Raw genomic sequence first — 15,921 nt, 5'->3', positions numbered from 1 at the left:
GCGCTGTTAACTAAACTGTTGTGCCATGGAGATGTAACTTTTTCAGCAGTCTTAATGAAGCCCCTCATACCAAGTAACTAAATCTGTATGGATTGTATTACTGACTTAAAGGCAAGCACAAGGTAGGTAAAATACGTCGTAAATGGCATAATTCGGGATATTGTTCTTTAGTTCATTCTGTCGCGTCATCTTTGAAAGAGCCCCTTTAGGTATCTCACGTTTGCTCATTACACTTAAGACCATTTGCGGAAAGCTGATAGTTCAAGGAACTAGCAAAGATTTCTACGGCACTTGTTAAAACGGGGAAGAAAAAAATCGCATGACTCCGAAGTTAAGTTTGATATTATGCTCTGGTATGTATTCCGCTCCACCAAGTGTTGTCATTTCCATCCAGATAACAGGACTAAATACTGGAGTTTCAATTAAAAAAACAGCCTACAACACCAATACACTGATTTGTCTGCCAAGAAAGAATGAACCATTTTAAGTTCGGCCTATTGTGCAAAGAATGAAGCTTTACAAAGTATGTCACGGTATGAAAAGGTTGTACTCGATTGTTCTTCTTTCAATTCCAGGTGAAACGTGCTTGCCACTGATTATTCTGGCTGCAAAAATTGCCTTTCTATCCGTTCTATTCTTACGTCAGTGTTTGCGTCCTCATTTCTCAAAGGCTGTTCTAAAACTAAAGATCATAACTAGAAGAAATAAAACAACTATAATTTCTTGTGCATGACGCATTAGGATAATTGTTGCACTTTGTTTTCAGTTTGCTCATTGAGCAGTCTAAAAACTGAAACATCTATAGTTAACAGTCAGCATTTCCAGCAGAAGGACAGATGCATAGTTATTTTAACAGAAAAAAAACTGCATAGCGCTGTCTGAGTGAACCTATTCAGTATAACTGCGCTAAAATGATAATTGTGAATTCTCGTGACTGCACGGTGCGTTTAAGCATTTATTATAAAAATCCAGCCATCCGTGATTGATAAGTGAATATTCACCTGTAGCCATAGGATCGATAGAAAGGAAATTTTTCTTTTCAATGTTACATGGTGCCATAAATACTTAAGTTCCCATAATCAACTTACTTTACCCAGCCTTTCATAACCGCGATCAGACCGTACCGGTTTCGAATACATAGCGGTTTGTGGACAAACGTGCAAGTGAGGTTGGTGGAATGCTTTCAGCTCAACCAATCAAGCCTAGGGTGGTTTCTCAAGTACATAATGAAATACGCAAGTGCGTAGCAATTGATTGTTTGCGGTTGATCGTGTTTATATTCAGTGCTATAAACATCACAAAGCTATGTCATGTGCCTTCGAAGTTGCAGCTGCGACGAACTAAAAATCGATTCAATGTTAGTACCACCGATCTTTGCCTTTCTTGATTATGGCAACGATGAACGGCTAAGGTATCTTGTATGTATTCTTGGACTGTTTACTTGCATCATCGAATTTGTTAATGTCATGTTGGTGTCCGTTGTTTCAGGGGTGAGGGCGTGGCTGATCAGGTTCTATATTAGAGTCCCCAGGACCCTGCAGCGATTTTTTACCATTGCACGATCTTAAGAGAGTTCTAGGAAACGTTTGCCTTACGTTCCTAATCGGTAAGTCAAATGTTTCCGATCCTTCTTAGCTGAGCCGCATGAATGATTTGTAATTAAACTGTGAATAATTTAATTTAAGCTTTAATACATTTTAAATATAGAGCGCCTTTACTGCACTGGTTTTCCATTGTACTGTTAAGATGATTCTGATCCAGTTTGTCTCTTCATTATATAACTGTTCGGAAGTAAGGTTCTGGTTATTGTCATTGGAGCATTTAGAAGCGTCGACGCATATTTCTAAAGCGAAAGAGAAACCTTCAAGGCTAAAAGGGAAGTCATATCTTGTCACAGATAAGTTTGATGTATCGAAAATGTTTCATGTAATAAATCAAAAACTCGTGCGTCGTGTTTGACCGGGGTTTCCAGACACCGAGGAACAGATGAAAGCACGAGGCCGTAGGCCCAGTGCTTTATTGTTTCGAGGTGTCTGGAGACCCCGGTCAAACACGACGCACCAGTTTTTGATGTGGCTTCTAAAACTATTCACACTTCTTTAGTAATTAGGGGTATTGTTTCAGTGCTTTAATTTCCCATAAGACTATGTATCGTATAAATAATCAGAATGTGGGAATTTTGTTGATGTTCATTGTAAGTCATGGGGGAGTAAAGATGACGGAATGCAGAGGACGGAGTCTTTCGCAGTGAATGCCGGAAGCCATTTTAGTTCTCCAAAAAGTTGGGAAGAAGAATCAAAGTTGTTGCAAGAGAGAATTCCCAGACTTACAAACTTAAATGGGCAAGACAGGAAACAGTATTTTTAAGCTACTGTGGGTTCAATGCAAGGTACTATTTTTGTGGAAGAGTACATTTTATTAGAATATAGATCGATCTTTTTAAATCTTCCAGTATTTTATTGAAGATGTAAAAATTTTTCTCAACGAAAAAAAAAATGAATTGGAAGTGAAGGTGATTAATTATGATAATTAATTAAACTGAAGTATTGTTTTTGTGTTCAATTTGTTTTGTTTTGATCCATAAATTTTGATGTCCAATGAGAAGACAGCTGAAAACCACTCGTGGTTTTGATGTGTGATCCAAAACTCGTGTGGTTTTCATCTGTGTTTTCATTGGGTATCAAAACTCATGCACGTGACGAATTTAGCCATTTTTTATTGGCTATCAAACTTATGAATTATTAATGAGTTTTAGAATATCTGGTCACAGTTTGGTGTTCCTGTGGACCGAGCTTACGTGATTTCAGAGAAAAATTGCACGCTCGCAAAAAAGCCTGGCAACGGCAAATATTATCTCTTCCGTAGGAGAGAAGTTCCTCAATTCTCTATTTTCGAATTCCCCATAATACACTTTGTTTGCCCCCCAAATTTTGCATACACCATCGTTTTCAAATGCTCTTGGGAATATGCATTGTCCCCAAAAGGATTTGAAAACAATAGTTTATGCAAAATTTGGGGGGCAAAGAAAGTGTATTATAGGGAATTCGAAAATAGAGAATAAGTAATAAGGAAATAGTGGACCTATTAAAGCATCGTATATTCCGTTTGTTTTTGTTGTGGTTTTTTAGTAAAGGATTGCCTTACAACAGTTGAAGTGTAGTTAGGCTAGCAGAAACTAAAACTATCACTGCTCACGTCACTGAAGTTTGGGCCAATATCTGTTGCAGGAGGACGTACATCTTTGTTGCTAGTTGTCTTGGAGATAGCAAATTGATCGGAGCCATTGTACTTCGGCATCGTATATCATTCAGCTTGCGTAGAGGAGAACTTCAGTGACACCTAGCAAAGGTGAGATCAGATCCACCTGTTACACTCTTTGTAAGGACTGACATGCCCATGAGTTCTCCGTAAAGTGTTAAGTTAAGAAGTGGTTTCCAGCTTTATCATATTAGGCACTGGTTAGGTTAAACTCTTAAATTAAAGGCGGAAAAGAGAAGGAGATCGTCTTCAAATTTTCCTGACTTCCTCTTTGTAAAGCTTTTTCATTTTCTGCTTACAACCTTCTCCTTCTCTACTCACTTAAAAATCGCAGTTCAATCATTAAAGCCTGGACTGTAAATTTATCTCGGTGCTTTCATTTTTCCCTGCATAGGAACCACTGACCCTCCCCATATTTGCTCCAAATAAAATGATAGGAAGCTTTAGCCGTAAGGAAGGCAACGGCAACAAGAACTTCACAAAACAAAGTAAAGATATAATGAGCGAAAACAATTGATATGCATGCTTTGCACCTGCTTTTTATATTCAATTGTGTTCGTCAGTTTCTCGTCCTAACCAAAACAACAATGTCAAATGACCAAAATCAGTGGCTTGAGGACAATGGCAGCTGACGAATTCAGATTTTTGTTCTCTCTCTGCCTGTTTCTCTCTCTATGGGAGTGTTTACAAAAGAAAACTCGCACCGGGGTGACTTCTTGATACCGCGTTTACGTGACGACGAGGTGAATTCTTATCATGTTTACCTGAAGTGACACCACATATCGATAAAACATAAGCGTAAACCCAACTTGCAAATATGGCGTCTATCAGAAAAAGTATGCATGCGCTACCCGGTCCCGCCCACCGGGAGGCCGATTTCACACCGGAACGAGTGGTAATTCCCTGTTTACATGCCATGGCGAGATCTCGTGCCGGAACGAAATTTGCGCTCCGGGTGCAGCAACCGGGGTGAACTCGAGCCGGTGTTAGGCACCCCAGCATGACTTCTTTCGGTGATATCATGTAAACAAATACAGAGCTAAGAGAGGTAACCAGAGCGAACTCGCGCAGGTGCGAAAGTCGCCCCGGTATCATGTAAACAGCCCCTCTCTCTCTTCAAACTTTAACCGCTTTCATATACACCGGTTTCATTTTTCGAAGACAGACACATTTTACACAATGAAAGAGTTGAAATAATCCGGAGCGAACTGATTACAGGAACTAGAATTCCTATTTTGAATCGATGTTCTCGTTGCAGTTGCCTTCCCTGTTGCTAAGCTCCTTGATGACCTGCCCCCGCCCGTCCCCCTCCCCCCCCCTCCCCCATCGCCCCAGTAGTTTGTAAAGTGTATAGCGCCATCGACTGGATAAATCACTAACTACTGGATAACTCAATTCGTTTGAATAGGATTTTTTGGGGTTATCTATCTTTCAAATAACCAATTCCAGGCGCGTGTTCCTCAAAGCGTCCGAAACTTTCAATTTCGGGCTTCTATCGGCTGCCACCATTCCCTCTTTACCTTAAAAACCAATATGTCAAAGGACCAGCTTTATAGAGCAAGCGGATGCCTTTCATAGTGACTTCTCTCGCCTGAAAAGCTTTCCGGACTTTGCATTATTTGCGAAAATATATAAAGAAATAAAAGTAAAAAATATATATATATAGTACATATACAAGTTATTTGCATTAAGTGATCTTTTGTACTACTGCTGACATTAACGCAATAATTATTTGTAGCAAGGGCTGACTAAAAGCTGAGCCTGACTAAGTATGACCACTGGACCAGAATACACTGACGAGCAACTGAATTACTTCAGGATCTGCTTTATCACTACTGATGTGATAACTGAGGGCCTGCGAACAATCTTCAAACAAGAATGGGACAACCGCTACAAGGCAACTTTGGGAGAATGGAAAGACGAGCCCCGAAATGGACTGGACTTCAAAAACCGGGAATCGCCAAGAAACCAAACAAGAAACGCGCGTCTTTTGGCAACCATGGTTAACGGAAATAGAGCAGAATGGGATTGCACCATGCTCTTTTACGCTATACTGTACTCCGACTGTATTGGAAGAGGCCTAAACGCAGTAGTCCAATCAAATGTGGATGATTTGAGAAATTTTCGTAATGAAGGCCTTGCTCACTCTCCGCGTGGCAAAGTCAACGAAACAGAGTTTCAAACTGCTGTAGGTAGAGTTGTAGTTGCCTTTCAAGCACTTGGCCTCTCCGATCTAAAGATTCAAGAAATCAGAACTCAGAAGAGTTTTCCGACAGGCGAAGTCAGCCACCTAAAGGACGTACTTACGGAAACAGAAAAGCATCGAAAGGTTCTTGAAGAGCAGTTAGAAACTAAACCTCCTGCGGCATTTTGCATTCTCCCACCCAAGCCATCGCACGACGTTGCCGAACGAGATCATGAGTTGGCTAAGATAGCTCAACAGCTAAAACAACTGAAAGAAACCAACGAGAGCCGATTAACTTCCCTGTACATCTCAGGAAACCCTGGAAGCGGCAAATCTCAGTTAGCCGGTCTTGCCGCAAAGAAATTCTTTGATGACAAAAAACAAATCGCTGGCAAGAATGCATTCGTGATGACTCTAAATGCCCAAAGTCTTGATTCTCTGTTAGAATCCTACGTCTCTTTTGCTCGTCATCTAAAGTGTTCAGAATATGCAGTCACAAGTACTCTAAACGACAAAGATCTGAAGACGGAGAGAAAGATTGCCAGCTTAAAGTCATTAATTAGTACCAAAGTTGAGCTTTACTCATCGTGGCTGTTAGTGGTGGACAATGTCGTCAGCTTAAGTGGAATGAATCCTTATTTGCCAGAGACTGGAGACACGCACTGGTGTAAAGGTCAGCTGCTGATCACATCGCAAGACACCGCTGCTATTCCTTCAGAAACCTATTTCAGCAATCACATCTCTGTTAGCAAGGGTATGACACCATCTGACGCCAATTCCTTATTAGCCTCTCTCTCCGGCATCGCTGACGATGAGATTGAAAAAGAAGTTGCTCGGGCATTAGATTACCAACCCCTTGCCTTAGCAAGCGCCGCTATCTTTGTCAAACAAGTTCGGGAAGCATCTTCGAATTTTGGCTGGAAAGGCTACCTCGAGAAGCTTGAGAGGGGTCAGCGTGCTAACACTGAGGATTTTCTTGTCATGACAAACCAAAGCTACCCAATCTCTATGACCACGGCGATTTCATTGGCCGTGGACGACACGATGTCATCTGACAAGGTTTTAAATCACACATTCGGTTTCATTTCTCTCTGTGGTCAGCAACCATTAAACCTTGACCTTGTAATAAAGTACATCCTAAATGTCGAGAACGAAAGCGATGGGAGTGGATTAGACGCTTCTACGGACAAAGATATCATTGGTTTAAGGATTCGAAAAAGCTCGCTGCTGTTAGTTGAAGAAGACGAGACTGGCGTCTATGTTCAAGTACATCAAATTTTGAGAAAAGTCACCCAAACTAGAATCAAAAAGTATTCGGAGGCTCAATATTTTCAAATCATTCATTTGGGTATTACCTCATTTAGTCAGTTTATCGATGAGAAAAATCTTGATAAAAAAGACTCTATTTCTAAAAGCTTCCAGCTGGTACCTCATCTGAAGTGCCTAATAACAAAAATTGAAACGGTATTCAATGTACCTGACTTATCAAAACTCAATTTAAATGTGAAAGATTATCCAAATTATTTCATTAGGTTTAGCGCAATTTGTGCTAATCATTGCGACTTTAATAGAGCCAAAAGCATCTGTAAGGCAGCTCTAAAATTAATTCAGCATGATGATGTATTTTGTGAGGGAGACTTGGCAGCAGTCTATGATGTGTTAGGCAATGTCCATCGCAGCATGGGTGAGTTTCAAGAATCAGAGGAGTATCATGAACGCGCTCTTTCTATACGGATAGAAAAGTTGGGATCCCAGCATATCAATGTCGCAACCAGTTACAACAACATAGCCAGTGTACTCCATGACCAAGGTGACCTGGAACAGGCAAAGGAGTATCATGATCGCGCTCTTGCTATATGGATAGAAAAGTTGGGATCTCAGCATATCGATGTCGCAACCAGTTACAACAACATAGCCACTATACTCCGTGACCAAGGTGACCTCGAACAAGCAATGGAGTATCATGATCGCGCTCTTGCTATACGGATAGAAAAGTTGGGATCTCAGCATATCGATGTCGCATCCAGTTACAACAACATAGCCACTATACTCCATGACCAAGGTAACCTGGAACAAGCAAAGGACTATCATGATCGCGCTCTTGCTATACGGATAGAAAAGTTGGGATCTCAGCATATCGATGTGGCATCCAGTTACAGCAACATAGCCAAGGTACTCCGTGCCCAGGGTGACCTGGAACAAGCAAAGGACTATCATGATCGCGCTCTTGCTATACGAATAGAAAAGTTGGGATCTCAGCATATCAAGGTAGCATCCAGTTACAGCAACATAGGCCGTGTACTTCGTGGCCAAGGTGACCTGGACCAAGCAAAGGCGTATCTTGAGCTCGCTCTTGCTATACGGATACAAAAGTTGGGATCTCAACATATTCGTGTCGCAGATTCTTATAAAATTTTGGCTATTGTACTCCGTGACTATGGTGAGCTGGAGCAGGCAAAGGAGTATTTTGAACGTGCGTTGTCCATCTATTTGATTCGTCTCGGTCCTGGACATTCTAGTGTTACAAGTCTTCAGCGACAATTGGCTAGACTGCAAAAACTGTCTAGTAGAGTAAAAAGGCTGAATTGCGTCATATATTAATGAGGGATAGTTATTGCTTCGCCAAATAAATCATCCATGTCTGGCAAGCAGGATGCACGTGTTAGCAAACCTTCCGCGAAAGCTTGTGTTAATCAACCCTGTGAGCGATATAGGTTTATTTCTTTGACTAAATCTGGAGACGAGAACAAGTTCAAATGGCTAGGGGACTTTTAAATTATTTATTAACGTTGATTTGAAAGTTTCCGACAAGTGGAACTTTACAAGCATCAACAGCGACTTAAACACAATGAAAGCTGATGGTGTCTAATAAGTTTCTACCCTGGCACGAAAACAATTAACATACAAGGATCCAAATCTGAAATTATCGGTAAGAAATGATCTGAATTTACAATTATCAGCGACCACGAGGTACACGAAGAAGATGAATCCTTCATTCCAAGAAAGAGCCAAGAAAACCGAAGCAAGATAACCGAAGAGCAGTGCAAAAACGATCATGTATCTTGTTCAAATCTAATAGACACTGCAATGCGTGAGATAAGCGAACAATTTAGACACGAAATCAGCAAACGTCTGTCTGAAATCTCAGTTCTCATAGGTGGGAAGACAACAACAGAGGAAACCGAACTTCAGGCGGAAAACAGAGACCTTAAACAGAAAACTACAAGAACTTGAATCGTGTTATATCTCTTTAAAACAAGAGACAAATGTTTGAAGCTATGAAAATAAGTCTACTAACGATATTGCGACTCTTGGAAAACGAAGTTGAGAAGGAAAGTAGACTCGCAGCACAAGAGATAAAGGAGAGATAACCTACAAGATCATTAATCCTCCTGGGAAACTGTTCAAACGAAATCGAAGAAGTTTCAAGTTTATTTCTTTCTTAAAAATACTAATTAACAATTAGACCGACCTCGTTCGATAGATTCAACAGATTCATTATGTCATATAAAAGGCAAAAGTAAAAAGGGGAAAAGGCATAAACTATTTAAAGTTAAATAAAGAAGAAATAACGTGACCTAAAAATTATAGTAAATTACACAATAAGGACGGTATAACTAGTATTTCCTTAGTTTCGATATTATTTTACCAATTTCTAATGTAGTCATCTTCACTTATTAATATGTCGAATAGTATAGAATAGTACATTTCTCACCTTATTTTGAAACTATTATCTGACTATTGTCTTATTCTTTAAGGGAAGCAGCTTGTTTTTAATCTTGTAAATGAATATTGCGACGTTTTGGAGTCTTCTGGTCTCAGTTGTTCAAACGATGCATGGCGCTATCCACCGCATAAATCACTATCCAGCGGATAAACAATAGCAAAACCAATTGAGATATCCAGTGGATACTGATTTATCCGGCGGATAGCGCCATCCATCGTTTGACTATCACATGAAGTGAAGCTTATGAGAAAATTCAGGAAGAACTGGACATACCGATTGCTTCTAGAGATTAGTACTTGTTTTGATAAAACATGTTTTAAGATGTTTTATGCTGTTTGGCCACTGTGTAAAACATAGACATGTTTTACCCTAAAACATGTTTTAACATGTTTTACGGTAAACCATTGACCGTTTGGACAGGCCTTAAGGTATCTCATTCTAAATTCTTGAGCCAATAAGTAAGAAAACGTTTTTTTTTTTTTTGCAAGTCAATTACAAAACTTTTGAGATGTTGATAAACGGTCTAAACGAGTGGAATATCTGTGTTTAGTATAATTACATAGGTGATTATTAAAAATTCCCTGCGCTGATTGGTTGCTCTTGAGGTGATTATTACGTGATAATCACCTAAGCTGTTTTTTTCAAAATGGCTGCAAGCCGTTTTGTCGAGGTGACAGACAAATAATCACCTGTGTAAATTATACTAGATCAATGATTCACCTCAGGTTCGATGAATATCGGTGAATAAGTGTTAAATACTTATTGTTTTACTGAAAAGATCTAAAATATTCGGCGGTGCTTGTTTACCATTAACAACATACATTAATTTTGCAAATTCAAAGACATAAAGAAAGTTTACAGCGAGAACCTTATAGTATTAGCGTTAACAAAAAAAAAAGGTATAGTGTGTTCATCTTTAGCAGCAAAATTGATTAAGCGTAGTGCACGTTTCTGGAGAGGCACTGATTATCGAGTTAGGATTTCGAGTTGGATTTTCGAGTTGGTCAGTGTAAAATACCGACTGCAGACCAGGTATAAAATGCAGACTAAGTTTATAATGTAACTGTTGAAAAAGCCCAAACCCCTTTCGAAGTACTAACTTTTGGCCTAATAAGGCATAAAACAATATCAACCGTCAGCACTTCTAAAGGGTTTAAGTTTTTTCAACAGTTACATCATAACCTTGGTCTGCATTTTATCCCTGGTCTGCAGTATGCAGTTTACACTGATCAAGTCTAAAATCCAACTCGAAATCCTAATTCGGTAAATAGGTAACCTCGTTTCTGGAGAATAACAAGCAACAAGAGTCAAGAAAATTCAAACCCAAGGAATGCGCCGCATCGATCTAATCGATCAACTAGAAGAAAGTCCGTTGTGATTCTTGGAGATTCTATGACCTATAACAACCAAGGCAGGAAACGCAGAATCAAAATCGTTTAGCGCCAGTCCAGTTCATGATATGTTCGACTTCGCAAACCATTCACACGACGGAAACCGGACGAGATTATAATGCACGTTGGCTTAACTACCAGCCACAGAAGATTGCAAAAAAAATGTCGACTTTTGAAATGATATTCAACTTGAGTCTCCTACAGCAAGAAATATAGATATTTCTGGCGTCATTCGCAGGAAAAATGGTGAAGGGCTTAACAAAAAGGTACCCGAGATTAACAAAACACTTAAATGATTCTGTAACGCTCATGGATGGAAGTTTATACCAAATGAAAACATGGACTTTGATTGTCTTGATAGAGGAGGTTTACATCTAAACAGACAAGGTGTGTACAAACTAGGCAGTAATTTTAGAGAATTAATTAATAGATGGTTTTCACAGTGATGTCATCAAATTCTAAAATCAAAACCACAAGGTGTTTTGAACTTTTATTTCTCAGAGGTTCAAGATGACCTAGAAATAAATCTTTTTTCAAGTTCCCATTTCCATGACGTCTTTTGTTGCGAAAATAGAGCATTTTGAATTTCGGAATTGTCACCTTGCGTGACTCTATGATACGCCAGGTGATCTGGTGACGTAGTTTGGAGGACTGGGAAAAAAATTTTTAACGCCGTATCCCACAACCGCGCGCGGCCTTAGGTGTTATTTCCAAACTCCCCGCAGTATTTCCATCGCCAAAACTCAACAGATCATTCCGTGTCTACCACATTTCCTGTTACTGAATGAACATTAAAGTAGAACCGAAAATAAGGCCGCGCGTGGTTGTGGGATACGGCGTTAAAATTGTTCGCCTCAGTCCTCCGAATTACGTCACCAGATCACCTGGCGGGTGTAGACAAAGCATGGATGCCAGGTCCATGGACCATCCCTTCATGGCCCCGGTCAATGGACTACCCCTGTGGACCATCCCTTATTTTGTAAAGTGACGAGCAGAAAAATCTTTAGACGAAAGAGAGAATCGTCGCACTTACCTGAACAATTTATAGTCAAAGCAGCTCAAGCGTTCCTCTGACGAGCGGATTAATGAGTTCATTGTTGAAAATTTTATATCAGTAACCATTTGAATAATCTGTTCGTCGGATGAATAGTGCAAAATTCAAATCAAGCCTCAGTTGAAAACTCGAATTTTGATTGGAATATTGCTGGCTTCCGGTGCCAGGCCGGCGTGGGAATTTCACCACAGGTAACCCAGGCTCACTGTGTGCGTCACGTAGGTATTAAAATATAGAGAACACATGAGGCGAAGTTTAGGTCTGAAAATATGCTAGAAAATGGTAATAAAAATCGATAAAACTTACCATGTGGTGAGCTGTTGTTGTCTTTAATACGTACACGAAGTTTCGGGGAAAATGGTCCCCGTTCACCTTCCTTCATAATATAGTGACAAGGTAGGAGACGGAAGCCAGCGTCGGGACTCCGATCGACCCAAAACAAGCACGATTTTTTCCGCGAAAATCAAATCCAGTCGCTAGATAAACACGCCAGGTTCGTGGAATAGGAATTTCTCTAAACCATGAATCCACTAAAGCATCTCCAGGTAGCAACGCGGAGCCACCAGACTCCGTAAAACTTGTAAGTTAACCTGCTAAAATGGCGGCCAGAAAGCGTGGTACTCACGAAGTGCCCAATTCAAAATGGCACTGAACTCTGGACGCCTGGTGACGAGTATAATAAGTCTCCCTCGAGGGAGGGGAGTCCCAAAAAATTGCTCAGTGAGTTTTGTTTTTAGGAATTTGGGACTCCCCTCCCTCCAGAACTTATTACACTCGTCACCAGGCGTCCAGAGTTCAGTGCCATTTTGAATTGGGCACTTCGTGAGTACCACGCTTTCTGGCCGCCATTTTAGCAGGTTAACTTACAAGTTTTACGGAGTCTGGTGGCTCCACGTTGCTACCTGGAGATGCTTCAGTGGATTCATGGTTTAGAGAAATTCCTATTCCACGAACCTGGCGTGTTTATTTAGCGACTGGATTTGATTTTCGCGGAAAAAATCGTGCTTGTTTTGGGTCGATCGGAGTCCCGACGCTGGCTTCCGTCTCCTACCTTGTCACTATATTATGAAGGAAGGTGAACGGGGACCATTTTCCCCGAAACTTCGTGTACGTATTAAAGACAACAACAGCTCACCACATGGTAAGATTTATCGATTTTTATTACCATTTTCTAGCAAATTTTCAGACCTAACCTTCGCTCATAATATGTTCTCCATATTTTAATCCTTACGTGACGCATACAGTGAGCCTGGGTTACCTGTGATTTCACACGTGTACTGATTTTCATAATCTGCCAAACAACGCTCATTTACGTCGAGCAACATTAGCATTCTGTAATCTTACTAGTATCCTCAAACTTGAGACACTATGTTTTCGAATTAAAGATTGAATAGAGTCTAAATCAATTTTAAAAGAAAGGCAAATCACGCTTGTTAAGACCGTGGCAGATTATGCAAATTAGTACAGCTGTCAAATTCTCACCGGAAGCGAGCAATGACCCAATAAAAATTCGAGTTTTGAATTGAGGATTGATCATTAATCCGACGACCAGATTGCTGAAATGATTCCTGAAATCTAATTTGCAATATTGAACTCGTTAATCCGCTCGTCGGAGGAACGCTTGAGCTGCTTTGACTGTAAGAAAGAGACCATGAATAGGACCGAACAACTTCCATATCAAGCCCATGAAATGGCAGTTTTGCGGACCAATCTATTTTTAGTCTACCTTTCCCGCAAGAAAACAACGAAGTTCCCGTTGGGTTACGCTATGACATCAATAAATAGTGATATGTGAAAACGTCACTCCTAGCTATGGGCTTGTGATTTCAGCAATAGGCCTTTTGCAACTAATGATATCATGGTACAAAATCCGCCATGCTGGAGGGCAAGCTCATTATTATTCCCCCACTGGGACATTAAAACAAAGGCAAGTCAAGCTTGACTGGTTCAGGTCTCTTTGTTTTAATGTCCCAGTGTGGGAATAATAATGAGCTTGCCCTCCAGCATGGCAGATTTTGTACCATGTGATTGTTTGTTGTAAAAGGCCTATTGTCTCTTATTGACACCTACACCACCTAAAATGTAGTTGACCACTTCCTTATGGTTTTTCAGGGTCAGGAAACAACACTTTGTGGGGAACTTTGCCAGACTTCTTTTGCACATATATACCTACATGCCACATGGTACATGCTCGCGTGATATGTACACGCAATCCTCGTCTACACACGAAGATCTTCTCGCACAACCTTACGCGACCCTTAGTGTTGGTCCGGCCGGGCTTTTGATCCCGCGACCTCCCCCGCACAGTAATCCGATGCTCAACCAACTGAACCAACCGGTTGGCTGAGCACAGACTTACCAGCGTGGCATAAGACAGGCCAGGCCACAAAGGAATGCTAAGGCCTCAAGAGACGACGTATGCAAACCATGACTTTCTCCCAACTGAGTGTCTTCATAGTTCAGTTGGTAGAGCATTGTACCGGTATCGCCAAAACATGCTAAAAATACACCTTGCAATGTGCTTTTCTTAAGGCCTGTTTTGAACGTCGCATTTTACATGTGCCGAATCTAATGCAAATGAGTGAAAACAATAGTTTTTTTATGATTTGCATAAGATTCGGCACATGTAAAATGCGACGTTTAAAACGGGCCTTAGCTATAGTACTTAAGGAGGCTCGAAAGGGTTTTGAGCTGAGCGCGCTCGCGTAAGCCACACACGCAATTCGTAAGCTGCTCGCGTCAGCTCATGATTCAAATGGGTCACCAGAAATAAACAAATACCGCCAATTTCGCTCACCTTTCTCCTAATTCCTATATATAAGGAATATAAATAGACAACTCCTATTCACGAAAACTGCGAAACTTCTACACAAACGGCTTAATGGTCACTTAAATCCGTTTGTGTTGGCCTGTAGCTCCACTCACGCGCGGACTCGAGTGAGTGGGTGACGTATGCGTAGATGCTGATCTTGTAACCCCCTCATTTTTCCTGATTTTGCAACTTTACTCGTTTATATCTCTGCTTCCGGACGGTGGATTTTTTTCATTTTTTGCATGTTAACTTAGATTAATTTAAACCGTTTGTCTTTCAAATTTAAAAAAATTCTGTAGGTGAAAAAAAAAGTTACAGACACATTTCGAATAAAATGATTTTCCCGAAAAACTGGCCTACAGATTTTGTTGAATTTTAAATATTTTAGAGAGTATTTCTAACATTTCCTGGTGACGCTGAATGGGAAAATTTCACCGTCCCGTTTCTTCAAAAAAGACAACATATGTTGATTTTAAGGCTCAAAGAAATGCCTAATATCGTTGCCATGGTAACGTTATTTTGGAGCAAAATATAATGTGAAAAATCTACGATGGATACTTAATACCCCGGCCAAATTTCGTCCTGATATGATTACCCTAACTGTATCTAAGGACAGAATATGTTTATTTGTTTGAAAAATTGAGAAACTATTTCGAGCCTCCTTAAATCAAAATAAATTCATTACTTGGTCTATCTGTTAAAGAAAAGTGTCGAAGCACTTGGCATTGTACAAAGAGTAGAACTCTTTCAACATCATCGAGCGTTTTAATATTTTTCAGAGAAGTCATTGTTTCTTCTATATGGTACGCAGTGGCCGCGAGTTGCGGATTACAAAGTGCACGCACGCGTATTGCTGAAGTTAACAAAATGACAAAAAGAACAATGCAATTTGTGATCCAGATGATTATTTTTTTGATTTGTTTCTTTGATATTGATCGCTTACCATTTCAATCTCAGTCTGTCCCAGGCTCTCAGTTTGTCAGGGTGAGCAGGGATGAGCGAAAAAGCAGGCGTGTCGGTCAGCGGACAGTCTCCCATGCAGTCGTTTTTAGAAGAGTCGCATTTCACCTCCTCCTTTGTGGGGAGGAAGTGAAATGAGTTATAGTCGGTGGGGTGGGACGAAGGAAAAAAGCTGCGGGCGCGAGAAGACTGCCCCTCTTGCCCCAGTCCTCAGTAGGTCTTTTCCCTCGCTCGCTTTTTTCTTTCGTCTCGTAGACCTTTTCGTTAGATTCGACATAACCATCCAACTTGATGAGTAACTGTTAAAATAAATCATATGAGATATCAGAACAGTAAGTGTATTTTTGTTCCTTAGAAGTTGGCTTTCCAAAAATCAAAGGACTGATGATTATAAAGCCACCATCATTTATGACCCTTGATCTGCTTTTGTAACATTAGTCGTGTTCGTTCTAGACGTGTTAGAATACTGGAATGACTTCTACTGCAAACTCTGACTATTTTAGCTGTGCAAAGTGTTTTTGCTAATCAAGAAAT

The 15,921-nt window shown here is 40.4% G+C and overlaps 1 protein-coding gene across 1 annotated transcript; it reads left to right on the top strand.

The window, feature by feature from the left end:
* LOC137984951 (uncharacterized) lies at positions 1–10,206 on the top strand. Its single transcript, XM_068832319.1, has 4 exons — positions 1–122; positions 1,489–1,606; positions 3,228–3,348; positions 4,997–10,206. The coding sequence occupies exon 4, from the start codon at positions 5,030–5,032 to the stop codon at positions 8,042–8,044; it is 3,015 nt and encodes a 1,004-aa protein (XP_068688420.1). The 5' UTR covers positions 1–122; positions 1,489–1,606; positions 3,228–3,348; positions 4,997–5,029; the 3' UTR covers positions 8,045–10,206.
* The last annotated feature ends 5,715 nt before the right edge of the window (positions 10,207–15,921 follow it).

The sequence above is a fragment of the Montipora foliosa genome, chromosome 14 (assembly GCF_036669935.1).
Source record: "Montipora foliosa isolate CH-2021 chromosome 14, ASM3666993v2, whole genome shotgun sequence".
NCBI lineage: Eukaryota > Metazoa > Cnidaria > Anthozoa > Scleractinia > Acroporidae > Montipora > Montipora foliosa.
This window is presented reverse-complemented; position numbering and strand designations above follow the sequence as displayed.